The sequence below is a fragment of the Lagopus leucura genome, unplaced genomic scaffold (genome assembly GCF_019238085.1).
Source record: "Lagopus leucura isolate 7727_CA_CO unplaced genomic scaffold, USGS_WTPT01 Super-Scaffold_100008, whole genome shotgun sequence".
NCBI classification, from domain to species: Eukaryota; Metazoa; Chordata; class Aves; order Galliformes; family Phasianidae; genus Lagopus; species Lagopus leucura.
In genome coordinates, this window is record NW_024962265.1 from 27,319,737 (window position 1) to 27,345,051 (window position 25,315).

Genomic DNA, 25,315 nt, shown 5'->3' on the forward strand with positions numbered 1-25,315 from the left:
TTTCACTGAAAAGTAAATTCATGCCTTTGAGGAGCATCTCCTTTGTGTTTGCACTAAACTATTTTAATATATTTTTATTGATATACAAACCAAAAATACTTAAGTATGTGTTCATTTGTAATGAGTGTAATTGGAAAACAAAAAATTAAGTAATGAGCAAAAATGTGGCTAATTACAAGATGCTGAAGAGAAACAAATTTCTTTTCATAGATGTGGGCAAAGTACTGTTGTCCAATGAGAGCAATAAAACACTGTATTTTAATATGCACAGCTTCTTGAATTTGCATTCCAGTGACTGAGTCCTTCACACCAGAGTATTTTGATATTTGCTTTCCAATACGTAGTGTTTCAGTGTGTGAAGGTGCAGTGAATCCTTAATGGCAATGAAGGTGATTTCAGAAATGTTCTGTAAAAGCGAGGGTCTCAGTGCACTCATTCTTCCATTTGCTTTCAAATACATATGTATCACTTAGCCATTCATATTTTAACAAGTAAAACTAATCTGCATGAGTGTAGAGTGTGCATGTGTTATTCGTTTGACAGGTAAGGTTTTACTGTGTTATTTAAATGTTCCTTTTTGATGTGAAGTGTTTTTACTGTTTATTTTTTTCTTTCCTACTCCCTCTGATGGTGAAGGATATTCAGAAATCCTTTTTGCAACCTCCCCAGTCATGCATACTGTCCGTCCAACTTTCTATAAGGGTATTGTGTTCCTTTTTTATCGTTATCACAGCAATAGAGAAAAAATCCTACAGAGGGTTTGCAGTTGAGGCATTTCTGGTCCATTCTGTGACAAGTGGAGGAAAGGGAGCTGTGTGCCAAACTTCTTACCTCCACTCTTTCCTACCATTTCGTGTTGCCCCGAGAATGTTCTCATCTTCCAGCTGTCTGCATTTTACTCCTTGATGAATAGTGTTTTCTGAGACTTTGGCAATTAGGTATTTTAAAGTGTTTGGCACTTTTTACAATATAGGGCATGCTCACCAGCGTACTTAGACTTTACTTTCTAATTTCAGTGTAGTAGCTACGTAGGATACAATGATGCATGCTATTTAGTTGCTAATTTCCAATAACAGAAGCAATGACAAATGTACTATACTTTCCTTGTCTGTGATATAAATCAGCATAGTAACTTCTTAAAATCTTTTTTTTTAAGTAAGTGTATGAAGTCACAATTTCATATTCTGCTTTGTTTTTCTATTATATATTCAGTGCAACCACTTTATCCAAGGATCAGAAATGTTACAACAGCTGCTGCTGAGACCTATGCCAATATCAGTTGGGAGTATGAGGGACCAGATCATGCCAACTTTTATGTTGAATATGGTGTAGCAGGCAGTAAGAAGTCATTTCATTAAATTATCCTAAGTGTTCAGATATATTTTCAAAGATTTTTAAGTGTGGTCCTAAATTGACCCAGTATTAAAGATAGCTCTTAAATGTTTAGAAGCTTTGTTGGTTTTTTGTTGTTGTTGTTTGTTTGTTTTTTTAACTGGATCAGGAGCTCAAATGATTTTCATTATAGATAATATAAATGTGTAGTAGTTTTTTGGTGATTAGATAGAAAATCAGCCTTTGTTCCTTTGTATTATTGTATAAATTATCGTGAACATGAACTTCTAAAAAAAGAAGATTGCTTGAAATTGGTTATGATGCAGTGATTACATGTGTAAAAGTATGAATTTGTACATTAAAATGGGATATAACTGCTCTCATAAGTTATGTCCAATTCAGGAAAAAAAAAAAAAAGAATAAAAGAGTCAATAAAAACAATCTTCTTTGTTAAATCAAACCTTAAGGCAAGGTATCTACCAACTTGCATATTTTTCTTGGCATAAAATAGGTTTTAATCTTTGAGAACGCTGCTGACAATTGGAATACAGATAGTTGCCTAATAAAACCAAAATATTTCTATTCAAATACTCTATCCTTCTAAAGTTATGATTTAAGATAATCTGAAAATAAGAATATAGATGCATTTTTCTGGATATTAGTCCAAGAAGTAGCTAAGACTACTGGGAAAAGAAGATGATGGTCAGAAAAAATGGTCTATTCAGATTACATAGTAAGACTTCTGTGCTAAAGTAAATGTTATCCAAAGCTACAGAAGTGCAATCTAATGAAGTGATTAAAATCTATTTTAATGTGTTTTATAATTGCAAGTTCAATAGGCCTTTAAAGAAAATAAATGAGAATATTTCTATAGTACAGTGGAACAAATGTTTAAAATAGTTTCATAATTAATCTACAGTGTCTTACTTAATATATTGCATGCAATATATTATTTGCAGTCATAATTTTATACAGTTTTATTATTTTTTGAGATAATTTTTGTTCAGCCAGTCCATACCTTAGTCAAGTAACTATTAGTAGCATTCTGTCTAGAAACTTGCAGTAACAAATAGACAATTAAAATTCCAATATGTTGTTTTCCCAAAATTTTTGTAGGCAAAGAAGATTGGAAAAAAGAAATTGTAAATGGTTCTCGAAGCTTCTTTGTGTTAAAGGGTTTAACACCAGGAACAGCATATAAAGTCCGAGTTGGTGCTGAGGGCCTGTCTGGTTTTAGGAGTTCAGAGGATCTGTTTGAGACAGGTCCAGGTGAGGCACACCGTACCAATTCTGTGTCATAGTCAGAATTTCAATAGACCACATGCTGAAATGTTGAACTGCTTCTAGCTAAGACATGTTGTAGCCAGCATCTTTGTTTGTTCTTTTTTTTTTAGAGCAATGTTGAATTGTTTTTTAAATTCCTAGATTTGCTAGCACATTTAATGTGTAAATTATGAATGCTTTAATCCTTTCAATTCACTGTGTTCTCTGTTCTTTATATTAGAGGCAAGATTACACTCCATCTGTGTACTGTGCACAAAGATGACCTATTCAATTTATTTCTAATTAATATAACTAGACTGTTGTATTTAAATAACATGTACATTACTAGATTTAAGTATATACAGTTAAATCTAACAATCTGCATATCATCAGATTTAATACAAAAAAAATCTGATTAACTCCAAAATGAGTGTTTAATCAGAAGTGCAGAATTTGATGTCTTATGCAATTTAAACTCCTCTTATGAGATTTTTACTTGTAAATGTTTATTTTCCAATTTTATACTGGTTTTATAATTATTTTGATTTCACAAACTATGTTTTGTGAGTCAGCAAGACTACTTAAGTTCTATATCATTATACTAAAAAGGAGTGCAGTGGTAATTTTTTCATAACCAAATCAGTAATGTTTGTTCATTTCACTTGGAGGAGGAGCTCTGTGGAAAGTTTTTTTTTATGTTAATGCTGAATATGTTGTCATCACAGCATGTTCTCGGTCAGCTATTTTTATTTATTTGTATTGCTGCTCATTCCAAGCATTTTGATCCATGCATAGTTATTTAGCTGTAGCATCACCAATTCCAGAATGTTATGATTTAAGAAAGTAGTTTAAATATGACATATGTTTGAACAGTATGTAATAATCACGAGACAACAAAGTAAATAATGAATATAACAATTTGAATGTGAACGCTTTCTAAAATCATATACTTTTTTTGCTATCTGTTCTTCCATTTCTGATCACAGTTTACTTTGTTACAGGAAAGCTTTGAAAATACAGTGCTGAATAACAGTGCCAAACAAATTTGCATGGGCTGAGCAGAGAGTTTATTTGTGCCAGGGACAACAACTAGTATAAAAGGCAATAGGTAGTATTTTATGCAAATACACAAAATCCAAAGTTTGAAGCAGCAGTTAAGAAAGGATCAAGAGTTAAGAAAGGATCAAGTCTGTGTAACTTAAAACAAGCTGAAGGAAAACCTTCCCAAAAGCATCATCCTGAACAAAGCGTACTGAACTGGTAGATAAGGAATTCCGTACATAACTGTGAATGAACCTTGGCTTATGTCTTCGTGTTACTAAGGAAGAAGGGGATTTGAAAGGAGTTTAAAGACATTGTTTTATGCATATACTGCACTGTTTGTGATTCTTGATCTAATGTTATAAAAAGCAGGAAGAAAAGATTATAAGGTGTAGTCGTATGCATGTACCAATGGCAAACCATGCTTGACCAGTTCAGTCTTCTACTATGTCAAGACTGGAGAGGAGATCAGTGAATGTTGTCTACCTGGACTTCAGCAAGGCTTTTGACAAAGTTTCCCATAACATCCTTGTAGGTTAGTTTAGGAAGTGTGGGATAGATGAGTAGATAGTGAGATGGATTGAAAACTGGCTGATTAACAGAGCTCAGAGGGTTGCAGTCTGCAGCACAAAGTCTAGTTAGAGGGCTTTAGCTAGTGGTGATCCCCAGGAATCAGTAGTAGGTCTAGTCTTGTTCAACATCTTAATGACCTGAATGAAGGAATAGAGTGCGCCCTCAGCAAGGTTGCTGACAATGCAAAGCTGGGAGGAATGACTGACACACCAGAAGGCTGTGCTGTCATTCAGTGAAACCTGAACAGGATGGAGAGCTGGGCAGAGAGGAGTGTTATGAAGTCCAACAAGGGCAAGTGCAGAGTCTTAAACCTGGGAAGGAATGACTGCATGCATCAGTAGAGGTTAGGGGCTGACCTGCTGTAAAGGACCTCTGCAGAGAAGGACTTGCATGTCCTGGTGAATAATAGGTTGACCATGAGCCAGCAGGGCATCTTTGTGGCTGACAAGGCCAGTGGTATCCTGGGCTGCATTAAAAAGAGCATGGCCTGCAGGTTTGAGGGATGTGATCCTCCTCCTCTACTCTGACCTGGTGAGGCCACTTCTGGAGTACTGTGTCCAGTTCTGGGCTCCTCAATTCAAGAAAGACAGGGATCTTGTACAAAGGAGGGTGGCAAAGGTGATTAAGGAGTGTCTTCCTTGTGAGGAAAGTCTGGGACTGTTCAACTTGGAGAAGACTGAAGTATATTATCAATGCTTAGAAATATCTAATGGCAAGGTGTCAAGGAGATGGGGCCAGGCTCTTTTCAGCATGCCCAGTGGCAGTAGGCACAAACTGGCACACAAGAAGTTCCCTATGAATGTAAGGAAGAACTTAGGCTGCCTGGAGAGGTTGTGGAGTCTTCTTCTCTAGAGATATTCAAAAGCCACCTACTGTAGGGAACCTGCTTTAGCAGGAGATTGGACTCAATGATCTCCAGAGGTTCCTTCTAACCTCTATTATTCTGTGTGATTTCTTAAAGAAAAAATGTATGTCACACTGTCTTTAATCTAGATCATACTTTTAAACATTGCAAACAATGAAGTAGATAACAAGAAAAATATTGGAGTGTGGAATGCTTCCTTAATTAGGAAATCAACTGCAATATTTGGCATATTGCCACATTTATTCTTTTTTTTAGCAAGTTTTCCTACAGAACACCTTCATAATGCACGTTTTGGTTTTTTTTTAAGCATACCAGTAGTCTATTGCATTCACATCTGCATTATTAGCAGTTCAGCAGCAGTAAATGTCTTTCTGCCTGTGGCAGATGATTTGCTTAGAGTACACAGGAAATTCTGTGCCATTTTTAAAGTTGCACTGAGGTCCAGAAACATTTTCTCACTGGACATATAATAAGTTAAAGAGTACAGGAAGCTGCATAAGTAAGTTTTCATCTTTGCTTTTTCCCATCTATCTTAAATACTGTTATGCCTGAGTTGTTTTGCTTGTTGCTATTTTTTATTACATTTGAATGTTAAATGTGCTTTTGCATTTTGCTACAGTATTTATTATACAACCTTTAATGCCTTATTATAAATGCATATGTAAAATACTCCAAATAATTTTGACCTCAGTATGAAAACAAAATATATATTACTTTGATTGCAATTCAGAGGAAGATTGCCTTCATGATTTTGTTTAAGATTGTCCTTTGTATTGATATTTATATACTTACAGTATATAAGGTATAAATGTATATATATAAATATTATATATATATATAAAAGCTATACATATATATATGTATACACACATAAGACTTTTTAACATTTTAATGTAAAAATTGTTAAAATAGTACTCAGAGGTACTTATGGTCTTCATGCAGCCTGAGGAAGACCCTCTAGAACCGTATGCTGCTGATGTTTCCAAGCTAGCTGTCTCTGCCTCTCTGAACTAAGAAATAACACTGAGACATGGGCTTGAATTCTGACCTGTAACTGTTACATTTTCTTGTTAGTGTGCCTGCCACTCTAGCACAGTCTCTTGTCAGCTCTTGTCTGCCAAGCAAGACTCCAGTATTGCTCAAAGGATGCAAGCATGGGCTTATTACCAGTTTATACCCTCCATGTTTTGTAAGGAGAAGAGAGTGTGTGGTGTATGTATCACGTGGACTCGTGGTTCAGTGAGCTTGGACAGTCAGTGCTCCATTGAAAATGGACTCTCTGTAATATGTTCTTATGAGCTTTCTCTTAAAGACGCATCTTCTCAAAGAGTGGTGAAAATCTTTATGGGATTCTATGACTTTCACATTTCTGTGTGTAAAGCTCTTTGTGCATTATGCCCTCCACTTCACTGGAAGAAAGCTCATGGACATTACCTAATGGATACGGGTGAAATCTTGTGCCATGGGAGCTGATACACTGAACAAATAAGTCTTTCTGGAACATCCAAATTGAAAGGGACCCATAAGGATCAAGCCCAGCTCCCTGGTACAATCTGACTGTAGTGCAAAGTGTCTTCTAAGCTGAGATTTATTGGTCCTTACAAAAATTTGCTTAATTCATGAAGTCAGAAAAAAAGTAATACTGAAACAAAATACTATATGAGCTATGCATAGGAAACCTTTGCACGTGACTTTCCCCATTCATGTGGAAAGATGATCTTTGTTTATGTCTCTCAAGACAGAGATGACTCTCCACAGTTTCAAACTCTTGGGTTTGAGGCTTGGAGGAGAATACATAAGGTTTCAGTGGATGTCCATCTACTTCACCTTCATGTCTTCTTCTGTCTGTAGCTCACATTTCCAGCTTCTGTCACCCTTCCTGCTTTTTCCCAACAGCAGATCCTAAGACCAGTCGCTGGCTAGTGTATTTCCAAGTAAGAGAGTGGAAAATAAGGTTATCCAGGAAAATCCTCCTACTGTGTTAAAGACTAGTAGTAGTTCCAGCCACCAAACCATACAGATAATTTCTTTCCTCACTCTGACTATAGTGTTTCCTTATTGTTTACATTATTTTCCAAATAGAATCAGCATTTGGAGAGAAACAGTGTAAAGGAAAAGCTTCCCAATTGCCTTGTGTTAAGTTCTCACTAATGCTAAATTACGGCAATCATGATAAATTTTAGGATGCTGTACACATTTGAGGAGAGGAAGAACACATTATGCTTAATAAGGCTTTAAAGGATGCTTCATTGTTGATTTTTAGTTGTAATTGAATGTTATGGTCTTGGATGACCCATCTGTTTCTGTTTCTGACTAATAGGTGTGCAGTAGCTAATGTGTATTGCCGTTTTATTCATTTCAGTAATGCAATCTAAGTCTTTGTGTGAATTACAATTTGCAATTTCATTTCAGTAGTTCAATTAATGTAAAATGGTTGAAAACAGTCCTGGAATTCGTGAAAAGCAAGACAGTATGTGTACATGTTTTGCAAAATAGCTGCTAAGCCTAAATGTTGAAAAAAGTTGGCAGAATTCTTATATATTCAAAAATAAGTTCTGTGCACTTTTCCTTGCATTTTAAATAATGAAAATATTCACTAAATACAATATCACTGCTTTTCTTAATACTAATTTTTGCAAGTGTTATTCCTTAATTAATAAATGATGTATATTGACTGTTATTTAATTTAATTAACATAGAATTTTAATGCAGGTAAAACATTCTCATAATGTTTTTTTTTCTATTCTCCAGCAATGGCAAGTCGGCAGGTAGACATTGCTACTCAAGGATGGTTCATTGGACTTATGTGTGCTGTTGCACTTCTTATCTTGATTTTACTGATTGTTTGCTTCATAAGGAGGAATAAAGGTGGCAAATATCCAGGTACGATATGTAACAATAAAAGTAAAATTATCTCCTGGTAATCAATCCATTTATCACAGATCTCAGGTTACATTTGCCCCTAGTTTATACACAACTGCATTGTATATATGAGAAATCAGTCCTATTGTTTGGTAGGCTCATTGGGAGCAATCTGCCTACTGGTGGACAACTTCAGTCCTTAAAAAGAGTTTTCTCACTCATCCTTAGAGGATTGATTCTATTACCCTACATTAACACTTTAGAGAGGGTTGAGCTTTCTTTGGGATACTTGGCCATCCTGCCAGAACTGCATGCCCCAAGCTTAGCCTTTTAACTCACCAGAAAGAGCTGATTTAGAACTCTTATTAAATTATTTTTGTCTTAATTTTAGCATGTCATCTTCAGAATACCGATGGCTATTAAAAAGTACTGAATTATTTTAATATGAAATTATAGCAGCCAGATTCATTTCAAGATGTTATGAATTATCATGAGGAATGATTCATATCATCTTAATCAACAGTGTATAAACTGATGATGTACAAATTAACTGTGGAAATAACCAGAATAAAAGATAAGAGGCAATATATTGGATTATATAGTAGTATAATCCAATTATATTGGATTATGGAAATATATATATATTATACTGGATATACTGAAATATATCCTATATAGGTAATAGGTAACAATAAGGTAATAATAATATCCAAATAAAAATAATAATATAATAGTAATAATGATGGTAAAAATATTTTAAAAAAGAAGGAAATGAAAGACAAAGAAAACCATGATGAAGATAATTATTGACCAGTATATTATTTTACTGTGACAACACTCTTAATTTATAGGAATATGTTTTATGTAAACATTTATCTCCTCAGATATTGGCAGGTTTCTGTGCTGCATGGTTGCATGGAGACAAATTACATGCAAAAATTAACACAAGACATATGCAGTCTTACCAGTGAATGCAAACTGTAATAGAGATGTGCAAGAGATAAGATTGTGTTAAGTTTAGGTTCTGTTTTATGTGTTTTTCCTTTGATTTTGATCATGTCATAGAAAGAAATGAAATAATGAACAGACCAAGCCTATTCTTTTCCAACATTAATATTTTTCAAATGGTGTTTAAAATTTCCTGGAGACTCTATTGCAATGCTTTTAGTGCATTGTTAGGGCATGACATGAAAGCAGAAGGAAACAAGCAGTGAATACAAGTGAATTTGATTCAGTTTCATCAGTTGATGCGGGAGAAATATCAAGAGGCAACATGGGGAATGCGGATATTCAGATTTCAATAAACAATAGCTCTGCTAATAACTCAAAATAGTTCAGTATTTTTTAACAAGTATTTATTTTGTAATGAAAGAAAGGAAAAGTTTTATTCATGCAGGATAACACAGTGTTTTGTACTTGAATTAAGATAAAATTCTGTAGTTAACAGATCTTTTTCTTCAAAAGAAAACATGCAGTAGTCTAAGGCTCCAGTTCAATCAATTATTTTTATTCAAATCGTATTCTAGCCAAATCTGATTGGTTTGAGAAATTAGGGTCTTAAGGTATCTAGCCTTGCTGTTTAATGATAAAAGTTATTATTTCAAATATTTTAGTGAAAGAAAAGGAGGATGCACATGCTGATCCAGAAATACAGCCTATGAAGGAAGATGATGGAACGTTTGGTGAATACAGGTGAGCAGCTGATGTGGTTTGTTGTGTTCACTCTTCGTATCACATGTACTTTATGTAATATCACACTTGCAATTTCAAAACTAACTTTATTTCAGTGTTGAGAAAGATTCTGCTTCCACTGTTTTATAGAACTGTAGATAGCATTTCAACTATGCTATAAGAAAAAAAAATAAAAGTCCAAGATTAAATAATTGAGAGTTTAGAAAAAGCCACAATTGCAAGCTGAAATCCAGATTCAAACACAGTTGTCTCAAAGGGAGGAATCAAAGGGAGATTTTTTATAAACCCATGTTTCAGGTACTTAAAATATCAAATAGAGTATGTTTTCAACCTTTTAGTTAGAGGACATTTGACATTATGTTTTTTAAAAATACATTTCTAATTGAAGTTTAATAAAGACAGTCTTGTGTTCCACTACCTGGAAAACAAATGCATTTAAAATGCCACTAATGGTAACACTTAATCTAATAACAAGGCAGCAACGTTAAACATGGAGGTGAGGGAATGTCCTACAGGAAAATACAGATCTTCCCTCCATGTATTTCAGTGCAAGAAACAGAGAAAGCAGATTCAAAGCCTACAACACTCTTATTCCTGACTCTCTTCCTTCATTCTAAAAGTAGTCTATCTGAATCTCCTGACATCATAAGAAGCATGCTTTGGCAAGTCCATTCATGGGAGTATAGATTATTAAATAAAACAGCAGCATATCATTTGGGGCTTTTGAACCACAATTTTTCAAATAATGTTCTTAATTTCTAAATATGTCTATGGTGTTATATTTTATTTATGTATTGTAATGCATTTTACAGTGTATTACTGTGTTTAAAATTATTGTGAACAACCTTTATTACTTTGAAAATGCTTAACTTACACAGATTAAAAAAAAAAAACAAACAGTTTTTCCAAGAAAAATTCTCTTGCTTTAGCTTTCTCACGTAAGGGAAATGTGCATATAGATCTGGCTGCATTAGATTTCCAGTCTGAATACCAAAGAACAGTTTCTGTTTGTTCTTACTTGTGGTTTTTAAAAAAAAAAAACAAATACTACTCTGTTCTTAGGTTAATCATTTTTGTGTGCCATTTTGTTACAGCCTTAAGTGCATATGTACTAATCTAATTTAGCTGATAAAAGCAGTAGTATAAAGCAGCATTTGGAAGCAGATGTAAATAAGTACTGTATGCATTTTCCTATGCAGTCCAGTTTGCATTCTCATGTATCACTCCTCTGCTTTTCAGTACTTGGAACTTTCAGCAGCAGAAGCTGGCCCTTATACATAATTGTACAAATTCTGTGACTTGAATATATGTTTTCTCAGGTCTAGACTAAAATTACTGAAATCTACTTTCACGTGTGACCTGTAGCAGAATTTGAATTTGTTTCCATATTGAAGAGATTTAAGTCAATCTAAAGAATCACATAGTGTTTTATTAAATGATTTTATTTATATACCACTTGTCTGGTGAAAATGGACATTTGGATGCCTAGCTTACAGACTTGTTCATATGTTTATCCTATTTACCATGCAAAAACTCCTTTCTAAAATGTATTTCTGTGTAATTAGTCTATGTTGGGCTTTCCTCTTTTTTCCTTAGAGACAGGGCAGCAGCAGCAACCAGTCAGATTACAGAAGATATCTTGGCATTCTCTCTGCAGCCCAGCATCCCTGCAGTCACTCAGTTCCCAGTTTGCCCGTCTCACACGGCACTGGTCACGATGCAGTGCTTTTATGAGGACAAAGGGTATAGGGTCTCCCTTGAACAAAAATGTGATTTTTGAAAGGTTTGGAAATCGCAGTATTTTGAACTTTTTTCATCACTTCAGGTCCATGTCTGCTTGGACAGGAAAGAAAATGGACAAGGAAAAGAAAAGAAAAGGTAGCTGTGCAAGTTCTTCTGAAGCAGACCCTGTCTTTACCAAAGCAAAGTCTGTGAGATCTGACAGATCCAACTTCTTCAGAAGGTCAGGGGATCAATACTCCAACGTCAGATCAGAGACCTCCTTCACCAGGAGGAAGGCTAGGCAGTCTTCAGAGCTTAGAAGGGCTAGTTCTGTCTCTGCTTCCCTCTGCCAAGAGGAACAGAGGTCAGACAAATGGATATACAGGCATGGCTCTAGATGTCATGCTTCTGAGCAACAAATAATGGGTTTGGATGAGGGTTCAAATTCTCAGGCAGGACATCCACACCCTTTCCACCAGCCCCTCAGCTGCAACTCAATTCATGGCTCACTGGCAAGACAGCATTCTTCTCTCCTGCACCGGTTCAGCCAGACCCCAGACTACTACAGCTCAGATTCAGAAGATACTCAGAGCTCCAAACACAGGAAGGTAAGACCTTCTGCTACTACTCATTTCTCAGAATCTGAAAAGAATTCATTAATGAAATCTGTAATTTTGCCTGAGCTAGCTACTGTCTTAAAGGATGCACTCACAGCAGCCAGACAAAGTATAACTTCTGTGGCACAGACCAGGTCCCACTCAATAAAGCATCCCAGGATACCAATTACAGAAGTTCCAGTGGTTCCTCTAGAAGAAATGGGAAGCAGTTCCCGAACTTTTGAGTCTGATCAAATAGGCAGTATAAAAAATCAAGCAACTTCTGGGAAGGAGAGAGTTGATGCTTACAAGGATTTGGAGGTTGATTCATCCCTTGAAGATGATGAGTTGTCATCTGAATCCCCTACAGAAGATGAAGAAGGACCAGATGCTGAACGTAAATTTGGCATGGAAAATCAGAGTTATCTGTTCAAGCACATTAAAAGGGTGTTAATGCTGAAAACTTCCAAAGGTGAATGCCCTTCAGAAGAAATGCCTGTCTTATCTGAAGAAGGCAAGGTAGATAATGCACTTCCTATCCATTCAACAGTGGAAAATTTCATCTGTAGGATTTGGGGTAATCCTGAGGCAAAACACAAAGCTCCAGAAATCCTACATAAGCTGTATCCCCTTCCAGTGGATAAAGCTGCTTTGTGGGGGACCTTGCCTAAGGTAGACAGGCCATTGATTACTGCTGATTCTGTGCTTTCAACGTCTGCTAACATGGATGCTCTCCCTAAAGATCTTACTGATAGAAAGATTGAAGAAGAAATCAAAAGATCTTTCAGTCTGGTTGCAGCCCAGCTTGGAGTGTCTATCTACTGCACTTATGCTTCTAAAGCATTACTATTATGGCTGGAGGAAGAACAAGCCAGAGTTAAGAGAAAATGTGTCCCATCTGGTGCCATACAGAGGAAGCACAGACTGTGTAAACTTGCAGCTAACTTTATCCATGATGCAGCTGAGGATTCTCTTAGACTCACAGTTAAAAATGTTGCATGCCTCACAGTAGCCTGGAGAGCTATATGGCTGCGTCCTTGGACCTCATCGCTAGATCTCAGATGTCAGCTGCTCTCTCTGCCATACACTGGTGGCAAGCTATTTGGTGAATCCTTGGTCCAGATCCTGAAGGACTTTGCAGAACACAAACATTCCTTACATCGGATGAAAAAAAAATGCTATTTTGGCAGCTCGTTTTCTTATCCTCACAAGTCTCAGAGTTCCTTTCGTTCTCCTCCGAAGTTTAAAGGAGGAAAGGGAAAATACAAAGTCTCACAATCTTTTCATGCCAGCTATGAAAGGACATCTCGTTTTCAAAGAGATACCAGACCATCAAGAGGAACTTTCTAAGAACAGCTTGAACTACCATCCTTTCTCAGGAACTGGGGAGACTGAAAAATACAGAAATTTATGCTGAATAAACTTCAGTATCTCAATATTTCAATATTGGCAAGTAAGGCCAATGCTTTGAAAATGTATTATTTCAAAATAAGATTTAAGTTATTAAATTACTTAATTGCTAATTATGATTTCCCAGAGAAGTCATAGGAAGGTTTTTGGCACATTCAGCTTCTAGTATTCATGGTATTCTTGGAGTGGCTAAGACTTGTTTGAAATGTTGCAGTCTTCCATGATGTTTCTTCTGAGAGCGTATTTTCTTCCATACTGATCTCATGGAGGAAAAAATAATGTTTCTGGGATCACAGATTGACTGGATGTAGAGTGTTCCTGTGATTGGTGGCATACACAGTTCCTCTAGAATTATTTCTCTACAATCCCAATGGTTTTCTCATTTGGAAAAAAAAGTGAATTTTGGACAATGTTTACACCAAGGAACTGCAGGAAGTACAACAAGTGCTGTAAATGTGTTTATTTAAATTTAAAACAAAGACTACACAGAGCTCCTGTTTCGGTCAATGTAGCTACATAAATCAGCCCAAATTTCTGTCCTGGGTCATAAATCAAGAGATTAGGAATAAGTGGCATCTACAGACCTATTGGTTCATGGGTGGGGAGAGTTTGCAGGCATGTATTTCTTATTTAGCTTTATGAAAATAGAGCTTTTTGCATCTCTTCTTACATGATATCCCAGAGTATTTGTCTTCAAAAGAAGATCAAACAGGATAAGGCATCTATAGTAGCTGGACTGCTATTGTGGTTACACAGGATATTTGCACATTTTATTGAATTCCTTTGACTCCTTTCTCCATCATTTTGACAAAGATTATTTTTTCTAGAAATTCCTAGCTATGCTGTGGGAGACTTTCTGGAAATGGTTAATGGAGAATTCTGAGGCCAATAGATAACATTAGTCTTCCTGCTTTGTCTAGGTTGACTAGCAATGAGGATATATTTTCTACATACAACAATATTTTTATGCTGTTTTATTGCAGCCTAGGTTTGTTTCCAGGGGAACCTAGCAATGATTTGTGCCTCACAACAGTTATAAGATTGATCCTTCCTAGCACTACAGATGATGTCAGTAGACTGCCCCTGGAGGATTCCTGTATCTGAATAGTCTGATTGGACTTGGCAGTGATCTTACTGTGTCCTCATTCACACATGCGTTCTTTCTCTGATGGTTCTTATTTTAATTCTTGAGCATCTGTGTCACCTACTTTTTAAAATCAGTTCTTTGTTTTTTCCTTTGTACAGTTTTTCTCCTGAAATAGCAAGAGTGGAAAGTTTGATTAAATTTATCTCAAGCAGATTTTTCTTTACTACTTTTCACTAGGAGTAGATCAGATTCTTAAGCTAACGTTTTCAGCCTGCTGCCAGGAACTTAGTCTTCAGTTTTTTCAGCTTCTGCCGTGATTGAAGATTACAAACACGCTAAAGAAAATTTGCTCAGAAAAAAAACAACCAACAAGATAGATGTGCCTTTGTCTTAGGTAGATTGGAAATAGTACGAAGTTTTGAAATCTGAATTATTTGTGTAAGAGTATAGGGAAAAGTATAATCTGCATAATCCTCAGGATCTCTTATCAATTAAGGAGTGTGAGCAGATGTCCATTAGGCATTGGATCAGAGGTTGTCCTGGAATCTACAACAAAGCCACAGTGTAACATACTTCTGTGCCTCTGTGTGCTTATACTTGAATATTTCTGGTGTGTTGACCTGAAGGCACAAAACAAGAAATTCATTGCCAACAAATTTCTTCCTCGTCATCCTCTCTCTGCATCCAATATCCCAGAATGCTTTACCCATTTGGTTTGTTTTGTGTTGCCTTTCATCTGACAGCTGCGCTATAAGGAAAAGTAGTATATTGCTAACCATATATTGAGTTGTTTTGCATGTCTATGAATGTGACAAAGTTTAGTGGGAACTAGTTGCCTGCTGGACTGCAGAGGCATCTTCCCCATTCTGACTGGTTGCTGCATGTACCCATATCTAAGGAAGAAAAGTTGAAAAGTTGAAAGAAGAAAGGAGATGCCAAGGTAGATATTTCTTTCAATAACTGATGATTTTGTGAAATGGAAGTACTTTTTAAAAAAATGTTTGTACTTTGCATTTACACATTATTTTTACCTCCATATTTCATCTCTCTTAATCATTGTCTTCAAGTTTACTGTGTGTTTCATACAACTAGGAGGGAAAAGAAATATGTATTAGCAATTATCTCAGAAAAGTATTCAGAGTTTTAGAGTCTGCCTTACTGTCAAATTCTTGTTGAAATGGCATGAAATGCCTGATACATATTGGTACATACCAAAATGTCAGGTGCATTTCAGTCTTTATTGAGCAACTTTCATCCTTAAAAAGCAGGTAAAATATTTATAAGACAACAAATAGAGAAGGTATCCCTAATCTTCATTTCACGGTCTTCTGATATGAAGATAAAATTCAGTTACATTCTCATTTCTTGTTGCATTCCAGTACTTATTGTCTCGCTGCTAACTGTCAGCACTGCATACATGACACATTTCAAAATGCTTCTTAGATTTTCCATTATAATTTTAGTTAGCCCAACTTTCTGTTTCAGTTCAGAATATTACACTTAGATAAGTTTAAAAGTCAGCAAGCAAAAGCACAAACAAAAACTAAAAGAAAGTGTGAGCTATGATGGTTACATTTTGGTCTGTTTTTATGAACGGTCGTTAGAAAATCTTGCAGATACTGTATCAAAATTTCTGATCTTAATGTGTTTTTGCAATATTATATAGTCTAAAGAGTAAAGCGTTATATAACTCTTTGGACATCAATATTAATAACGGGACAACTGTGTGGCTTTTGTAGTTTGCCTCTTGGCAGCACACAGAAAACCCATTCATTTCTCCAGAGTGCCAGAAGTCCCTTCTCTGTTTTGCACACCCAGGGTTGCAAAAGTGCTGTCAAAAATATTGATGTCTTCACTTTTTCTCCTCTCTCCTCTTTGGCTTCTCAGCTATCCTCCCTTTCTTTCCCTCACCCAAAACACTGTGTTCATCTAATACAAGTGTTATAATCCAGTTTGGCAAAGAATCAAGACCCCATTCAATGTGTTTCCTTTTCCTGAAAAAGTTCCCTTTTGTACTTTGCATTTACACATTATTTTTGGAAAAATAGGAAAGCACCTTAGATAATCCCACTTCTTTTTTCAATGCCAGAGCCTGGGAGAACTTCTTTCTGGACTTTTCTGGCACAAAAGAGGAAAGAATCCCCAGGTTGAGGTTTGATTTTACACCTGCTGTAACTGTGCTCTTATACCAGCACCCATGCAGGTACACTCTTGGGTAAATCTGCAGTTTTGTTTGGTTTTAATTATACAGAGAGTAGAATCTGTATCCTTGCTAATATCTAGAAAAATTACAGACAGAATGCAACCAACTGTGATTTTTTTTTATTGTTCAGATAATAAATAAATTTTGTTTCCATGAATGCAAAAAAAAAAAAAAAAAAAAAAAAAAAAAGAAAGAAGCAAAGATCAACACAAGGGAAAAGTTTCTATTCACATGTTTATCAAAGTTGTAAATTAAAATTGACCGTTTTATTGGATTAAACACAAAAATGTCTGAAATGTGGATATTTTTAGTACTGTAATGGTATATTATTTACTTACTTTATATTTCCAGCCTAGTGAATTACACTGGATTGGATCACGCTTTAGAACATTTACAGTTTTTTGACCACTTGGATGGGGTGCAAATGCATTTTTAATTTGCTTTCATTCCTAAATGTTACTGCATAAGCAGTTATGAAGCAATGTTCTTTACTAAATGCTATGACTGAGAAGTCATTAAACACTGCAGGTCATTTTCATCTGGGAGTAGGACCTGGTATCATTCAATGTGAGGGTCTGGTTTTCATTGCTTTTGTATAGCCTGTTTTAATGACTGTTGCCCTCAGAGGAGGACAATGAAGAAAATACTTTGCTATCTGACTAAAAGAGTCACACTTAGGATTTGTAATAGTCTATTCTTTATTTACCTTTTACATACAAGATCCTTCCAAAACGATCTGTCTTTGTAATCTGCTCGCGTTTGCAGTGTCACAAACATTTGCACTTTGCTGCTGCACGAGTGACATTTCGGAGCAGAATTCATTTAAGTGTTAATAACCTGTATGTTTGCAGTGAGCACACAAGATCAATGATCAGATATTTATCCTAATGCCATGTACACAGCAATAACAAAAAGCAAAGTCAAGCCAATACAGTCAAGTGTATTTGGCCTCTGTACATTTTAATTTTAACATGAAGGTTTTAATAAGATAAATGTTCCTGCCACTTTTTGTGTATGCATAGAAAAATAAAATCTCTTCTATGCTTTAAAAAAATCAAAATGTTACAAGCATGTTAGAGGTGTCCTTCTTTCAGAATGTGAAAACATGGAGTTTTCCAAAGTAAAAAAAGGATGCTGAGATAAGGAATACCAGTTGGATGGAAAATTATGTACTGGGCTGCTGAAATACTTCTCGATAGAGCATTTATCAGTGAACCTATAATATGTGACCTTATATATGCTATAATGTTTTGATTTTTCTGGATATTTAGAGAGAGTCAGTAGAAAAAGAAAAGCAAATACATTATTGGACAATCTAAGGTATTTGTTTATAGGAATTACACAGTTAAAATAGTTTGCTGAACATATATTCAGTCTAATAATGTAAATTTTATGTATTTTCATTTCCTCAATATTCTGTACATGTTTATTTACATTTTCCTTAAGATGGAAGTCATGAAGGAAAAAAAAATTGTTTGTTCTTTGGTACCTATACAAAGTTACATGTTTTGTTTAAGACAAAGTGTAAGAGAGTGCTTTTTCAGTACTGCCAGTAGTGTTTTTCAGTTGGAGATGATTTGGAGCTGCTGCTGAAATCTTCCTCTTGAGACTGAAGTGCAGTGTTGAGGATTAAGAAAAGAGCCCAGCTGCATCTGTTTCACAAAATGCAGGCTTACCACAGCTACAAATTTGTTTGGGATGCTGATGGTGCTGCAGCTTTTCTACTGACTGCAGTACTCTGCTAAATGGATTTTTCATCCCTGCCTTTCTTTCCTTGCCTTTTCCTGTTGTGCTCCAAATCACCATCATCATTCCCTGAACATGTTATCAGTTATGGATTGAGATCTCATAAGTAATAAAAAACCTAAGCATGCTCTTAACTGCTCATTTCTAGCTACTGTAAGCTGAATTTGTTGATTTATCTGTATGCAGTAAACGTTTTAGCAATTTTAAAAGCAACTTATTATGATAAAATACTGATCACTATCAGGATATGGACTTTGCTTTTCTTCTTAGGCTATTTTCATTTGTTTCTTCTGCACCCTTTTAATGGAATATGTAGGTCTCTTGAAAGGTAAGATTAAAAATTGTAAGTCTGGTCTGCATTATGTAACAAATTATTTGAAATGCAGCACTGTTATTTTCTTTGTACTAGTAAAGAAAATCAGTATATTCCATTTAACCGAATTCATTCTTCATTCGTGTTGAAGGAGTCAAAGAAATTAAGGAGTTTAACAGACTAACTTCACAGCACATCAGAACCTTGTTACTTTGAAGAACAAATAATTTTTTTTGGTAACTTTACAACCCCGTTCTTAATGCTTGCAGTTGCATCTAAATTGCTTCCAAGCCAATGGCACAAGTCTTACCATTGAAAAGTCATGCACGATGAAAAAAATAAAAACAGAAAGCCACAAAAAACCCACCTTCCACTGAAGGCATTCTCTGTTTAAACCATCACTACACCATGCATTCATGTCAACTGCATCATATCGATTTGTCTCTACAATGTGTGTGGATTTACTGCAGGATTATGGGGCTGCACACATGCTTCTTATGAACTCTGCATGCATGACTGACTTTGCCTTACAAAATGGTGCATCGCTTAATTCCTTTCATTTGTTTGTTTGTGTTTCCAGCGATGCAGAGGACCATAAACCTCTAAAAAAAGGAAGTCGGACACCATCAGACAGAACTGTGAAAAAAGAAGACAGTGATGATAGTTTAGTTGACTATGGAGAAGGTGTAAATGGCCAGTTCAATGAGGATGGCTCCTTTATTGGACAATACAGCGGTAAAAAAGAGAAAGAACCTGCAGAAGGAAATGAAAGTTCGGAGGCTCCTTCTCCTGTAAATGCCATGAATTCATTTGTGTAATCAAAGAACTTGATTCCCTTGTGTTTTCTGTTTGTTTGCACTTGTACGTCCTCCTTCTCGTACGATGAACATGCAGGTAACAAAGCTCCTCACCTCAAAGTGTTTATGCTATGAGAACGTGCCGGTTTGTACAGCTGTATGGTATAGTGACACACCAACTGGGATGGTAGTATGAATCAAGATACAGAATTCAACTTTTGTTTGAAACTTGGATTTTCTTACTTTTCTAAAAAAGGAACCGACACAGAAAAAAAACAGCATTGACTTACAATTTTGTTTCCTGTTGAAAATATGGTATAATGCATGAAAAAAGATGCTACACAATTCACAATCTCACGTTCACTATAAAAACATGGTTGGACAGTTTGTTATGCAGTCCTCAGCCGAATCCCTGGGTATGAATTCCATTTTCATTGTTAGAGTGTTATAGTAGTATTATATAGAACTTCAATGTCTTTGTGGACATTGTTGTGAAATTGGTGACTTAATGTCTAGCTATCATATGTCTTTTTGCAAGACAGTTAGGAACAGTATGTACAGTATATAATTGCTAAATGATTTTAGTATGACACTTGCATTTGCTGATGCTTAATGAGACCCTATTATCTGCTCTTTGCTCCTATTACTTTATAGCCTTTTTAATCTATCAAGTATTACAGCAGTACAGTGTTCTATTTTTTACATCAAAACACATTGGATTGATTTTAGGGTATAAAAGATATGCATTGCAATGCATTTTGGAATTTGTACAGTCACTGAAAGAAAAACTTTAAAATGAGAGAAAATATTCCAGAAAACACAGGGCAAAATACATTCAGTGCCTTTATACAATATGCATTCCATAATGCACTGTACTATGAAATCAGTTGGTGCAGTAAACTGTGATTAGCGGACAACCATCATTGCCATAAAGTGAAAACTGTAAAATAAAAAAGTGTTATGAAACTGTTGTGCTGAAAATTGGAATGTTTTAAATGTTTTAAATTATACAAATGAGAATATGAGTGGGTTTTTTTTTTCCTTATTAAAGAAACACTTTCTAGACAGTTACAGCACAACAGGTTTTCATGGCCTTAGAAGATTTATTTAAAACAAGTAATCAAGCAACCAGAAGTGAATTACTTCCTTACACAGCAAGCTATAAGCTCTTCTAAAACAAAGAGTTAAAAACCAAGGCAGCCAACTTCACCAGCAAGAGTGCGTTTCCCTCCATGTCCTGGCCCAACCAGTGCGGCAGCTTTGGGATTACCTACACCCTGAAGCAGTGTGGGGTTACTGCTCACAGCTGCAGAATTCAATCTGACAAGCGCTCCTATGGTTTAGTGGTAAAGGATTACCATTATCAGTTACAAAATTATTTTCTCGCATACAATATCAATCAAGTGTTTACCTCCAAATATAAATTTTATAACAACCTATGGTTGAAGGAATGCTCAGTTTCATTTGCCAATAAATTGGTTTTTCATAACTTGCATCAAGTTTAATTTTAAGTAAGCTTTTTATATGTAGATATTTTGTTGAATTTGTAAATACACTTAAAATGTAGGTGCTATATGCTTCTAGGTGTTACAAACAAATAAAACAAGAAAGCTTATGTTGTACTGTGTAAGAAGTACTATAGCCAATGGTGTGCATGGTATTTTAAGGCATCTACTTCAATATAATTTTTTTTAATTTTGTTTTGCTGTGACAACAAAATAGTGAACTGTTCTGCTTTCTTACTGCAGATTCCTAATTGAACCATTCACAGCTTTTGCCAATGCATTACATCAGATCATAGCACACCTCGCAGCATCCATGTACATATTGTAGGTAGGGTACAACTGAAGTACTCACAAGCGTATCTGTCATAAGCTTCTTTCGCACCTTTGAGCTTTCTGTTGATCAGTTTTCCTAACAGGAACCGAAGCAAAAAGTGAATTATACAAACGTTGACTGCAAAGCACAAAGAGAAAATTTCTTAAGATTTGCCAATGGTTTTGGTAAAAAAAAAAAGAATATAATTTTATTTAATTGTAGATGCTGAATGATCTGTGCATGTGGGGGTAAACATACAGGCTTACTTCTGTAATAGTGCAACAGATTTTGTATTAAAAATAAATGTGGTTTTAAAATTTCACTGTTTGTTCTGTTTACACTAGCAGTAAAAATCACATCTGATTTACCATCTAATTAAGAATTTGAAGTAGGAAAAAGCATGAAACAACTCCATCAGAAGCTGTTGCCATGGTGTTACAGGACTATATATACTGCCGCCAAATTATTTATGGAATATTGTGGGTCTTTACATACAACCATTTGAAAAGAAAGGTGAATTTTATCTGATCATTTGCCATTTAAATCTGCTGCAGCTTAGATTTTACTTCCATGGATGCTTTATTTAGTCACATTTCTGTGCAGAAAAAAAAAATGAAACAGACAAACAGTCATGTCTATACTTGTAAGTGTGCATAAGAGCAAATAAGAATGTTTGTTCCAAATTAAGAGCCTTCAAATAGGATCCTAAAGAGCATACAAAATTCGGGGCAATTTTAAACCGGATATTTAGCAGTACATGAACTGAGAGGATTTGAAACAGCACCTCTTACAGTGTACAAAATCCATTGCAATGCTTTTTGCATATCTTACCTATTCTGTGTATGAGTGGAAACAGGCTGGGCAGGAGGGCAGTTGCTCTGCAGGGGAGCCATGGATTCCAAGAGGCACAGATGCTTCAGGAAATACATCAGAAGATTGATGTTTGCCCACAGTGCTCCAAAGAGGGATTAGATCCCTGAATCAGAAGCCGTTCTGTCCGCTTCCCGAGCCATCTTTGTAACTGGAACCCCCTGGCTATTCCCATGTCTGTCATCTGCGCAGTCATCATTTTGGAACCTTCGCATATCAGGCTGCCTGTTTTTCTGCTCAGGTGTCCGTTGATTTTTCCAGCAGTGTGCTAGAAAATGGACTGGGAGATATGAAGTACAGCTGTTTCTATTTCGAAAAAAAAAAAAGAGTAATTCCTGGGAAGAGGGATCTGGGCTCAGGAGACTTTGTTGAGACAGAAAATTTCACGATAGTCATTTTTGGAGACACAAAGGTTGGTATGTTCTTATGTGCATGCTTCCCAAAGTGTTCTGATACATGAAGCAGCTACATCTTCCTTTTGGTGATTTTAATTTGCTTTTGATTTTATTCTCACTGAAGTGATTGTAATAAATCCAGAGGGAATTAAAGAGGATACGCCAACAGTAATTTTTCTTGTAATCTTCTATGCTCACATGATTCCTAGGATACCTCAGTGTTTCCCTGCCCACTGGAAAAAACATGTCAAAATATAAGCAACTGCTATAAACAGGATTTAATTAGGTCTTTCTATTATGTTTTAGACCTAAGTAAACAGGAGGTAAAATACCTGGTCCCCAATCTGCCGTGTTGTACAAATTAATGTGCCAGGTCTTCAGAGCTGAGCCTTTGAACAATGGAGGTTTAGGCAGTCTGACTCTGTTGTTTGAGTTCTTGGAACTGCTCGGTCTCATGCAATGAACTATGTTTACCTCCAGCAATAAACTGCACTTGATCTGTATCTTCCTATTTCCTAATCCAAAAGCCTCTAAAAAGGGATGCTTTGATCTTGAACTCCCACAGCTCATCTGACAGTCAGTAGCAGCCCACTCTACACAGCACTGTGCTGTGTGTTTGCACAGCTCTGGAGGGTTTTGAGTCCTCATGGGAATAAAGAGACAAATTAAGTTTTCTATGTTACAGCATTCAGAATATATTTCAATTAGGTGGTCTGTAATATATGGGCTGCACTGAGAGTCCTTGTGGGTACCAGCATGAATGGATTTTTTTGCTGATTTCCCCCACCCCCCCATAATTATCCATTGTTTATTTGACAAGGCTTAGAAGAACTTATTCATCTTGGATCCTTTGGCTGAATTTAGTTGAAAACTGCCAGTAACTAGTGGAGGAAATAGTCAGACAGATGGACAAACACGCACACACGTAAGGCAATTGTTTTCTTTCCTTAATTTTTGAACAAAGCTGCAAAGTTGCCTGGGAAGAAAATGCTTATTGTAAGCACAGGGCAAGGCAAACTGAAGAGAATCCTTTCCCTTAGCTTGGGTATTGTTCAAACAGGTTGAGAGGAGAGGGAATCTCCCAAGCTCTTTAGATAAGGAAAATAGGAAGAATTCTACATGATGAGGTCTTCAAACCTGGGATGCCAGAATCAGTGTTTTTGAAGAGCTTTCTCAGGAAAAATATAGGGGAAAGGGGCAGTTAATTGAAACAACTTGTGGCCAAGACAGAGAGCAGAGTGAATGGAAGTGACGTGGACATAGACTGGAATATTTTGACTTACAGTAAGGAGAGCACAGAGCCCTTTGCTCAGCTACATCTGGTGGTCTCTTGGCACAAACACTACAAAGGGAACCACTGAAAAAACTGTTTTTCTTTCTGAGGTTATTTTCTCTTCCTGGCTCTCCTTCAACGTTGAACTCTTCTTCAATTTTACTTTTTTTCTGTTTATTTATATATATATTTTGCTTTAGTAAGAAAGCATATTCTGCTGTTGTATTGAAATTAGTCAGTAATTGTAAACTTTTGAGGAAGGGAGGGGCTTGATTTTTTTCTGAAACAAATGGATTTTTTCAATGTGATAGCCTAATTTTTAAGCTTCAGAAATAGCAATTGACCACTAGGGGGAAGTCACAGTTACTCGTTAGCAGAAGCCCATGGAAAGCAGCTATCTAACACAACGCATGTAAGTTCACATCGTGCATGAAAGCGTATATGCATATACAAATATATATGCATAGCTATAAATATGCATATATGACATACTACGTAATAAGGTACAAATTCATAATTATTTGATTTTCAAAAGAAAAAGAAAAAAAAACCCAACTACCAACCCACAACTGAATAGGAATTCTATTCAGAATATTTACTTTTTACTAAAAGAAGTAAAATCTACCCTTCCTGTGGCCTAGAAGCAAACATTTTTAAGCTGTATAAGCTGTATCCTCAGCCTTTGCTTCCTCCCCTGTTAGGGTGCTGCTGGGTTGCAGAGGGAGCAAGGGCTCTGCTCCCTTGCAGGGAGAAACCATGAGACCATAAAAATGAAAAGCGGAATGGAAGATTATGTGTTGCTGTGCTGCCACGTTCACGATAAGCTGTATAGAATATTAAGTGCAGGATATTACTCATTTAATTTCCTGTGGCTATGAAAACTACATCTGCTGTTGTGAGCTGGACGTCTCAAACAAAAATAGCTGGGAACAGGACACATCCAGAATATTTCTTATACTGAGAAGTACAGTTAGCACACCCAAACTGCAGTTATGTTTGATTATCTTTGTAGGTACATGCCAACTGAACTGTTCTATTCCATTCTATTATTTGAAAGGCCTCAACAGTTCTCTAATGTTGTCTATGAATAGTTTGACAGAGTGCTGTTGGCCAGAGTAGACCCATGACAGGGATTATTTTAACAACATCATGTACCACTGAGACGTAAAGGTTGGAAATATTTCCAGATGCTGTTTATTCTGCTCTTACAAACAGCCAGAGGACACCGTTTGGTCTCCCAGATGCAAATTGAAGTTGGGTGATTGGAGGATGAAATCAGCACAAATTTTCTCCTCCTGTTTCCCCACTACAGGATCACATAACTGCAGCACAGACAAACTGAGCTGCAGTCAGAACCACGATCACTGAGACGAGGCAGACCTTAACAAATTTAATAGGGCTGAGCTCATAATTTTGCAGAGCCTTCCTGGTGAAGGCTTTTATTTTTTTGTACAGTG

General features: G+C 36.0%; 2 protein-coding genes across 2 annotated transcripts in view; both read left to right on the forward strand.

Annotated features, from left to right (window-relative positions):
• Positions 1 to 13,244, forward strand: part of NRCAM (neuronal cell adhesion molecule) — a 54,949-nt gene extending 41,705 nt beyond the window's left edge. The window contains 7 exon segments of the mRNA XM_042872454.1: positions 637 to 702; positions 1,213 to 1,338; positions 2,449 to 2,601; positions 7,826 to 7,957; positions 9,550 to 9,628; positions 11,454 to 13,111; positions 13,114 to 13,244. Of these exon segments, the coding sequence (XP_042728388.1) occupies positions 637 to 702; positions 1,213 to 1,338; positions 2,449 to 2,601; positions 7,826 to 7,957; positions 9,550 to 9,628; positions 11,454 to 13,111; positions 13,114 to 13,193 (2,294 nt within the window). The 3' untranslated portion in view covers positions 13,194 to 13,244.
• Positions 13,245 to 17,538: 4,294 nt separating this feature from the next.
• On the forward strand, positions 17,539 to 21,642 carry LOC122180833 (neuronal cell adhesion molecule-like). Its single transcript, XM_042872746.1, has 3 exons — positions 17,539 to 17,599; positions 18,663 to 18,720; positions 19,286 to 21,642. Exons 1-3 carry the CDS (start codon positions 17,539 to 17,541, stop codon positions 19,521 to 19,523), a joined length of 357 nt encoding a protein of 118 aa, XP_042728680.1. The 3' UTR covers positions 19,524 to 21,642.
• Positions 21,643 to 25,315: the final 3,673 nt, after the last annotated feature.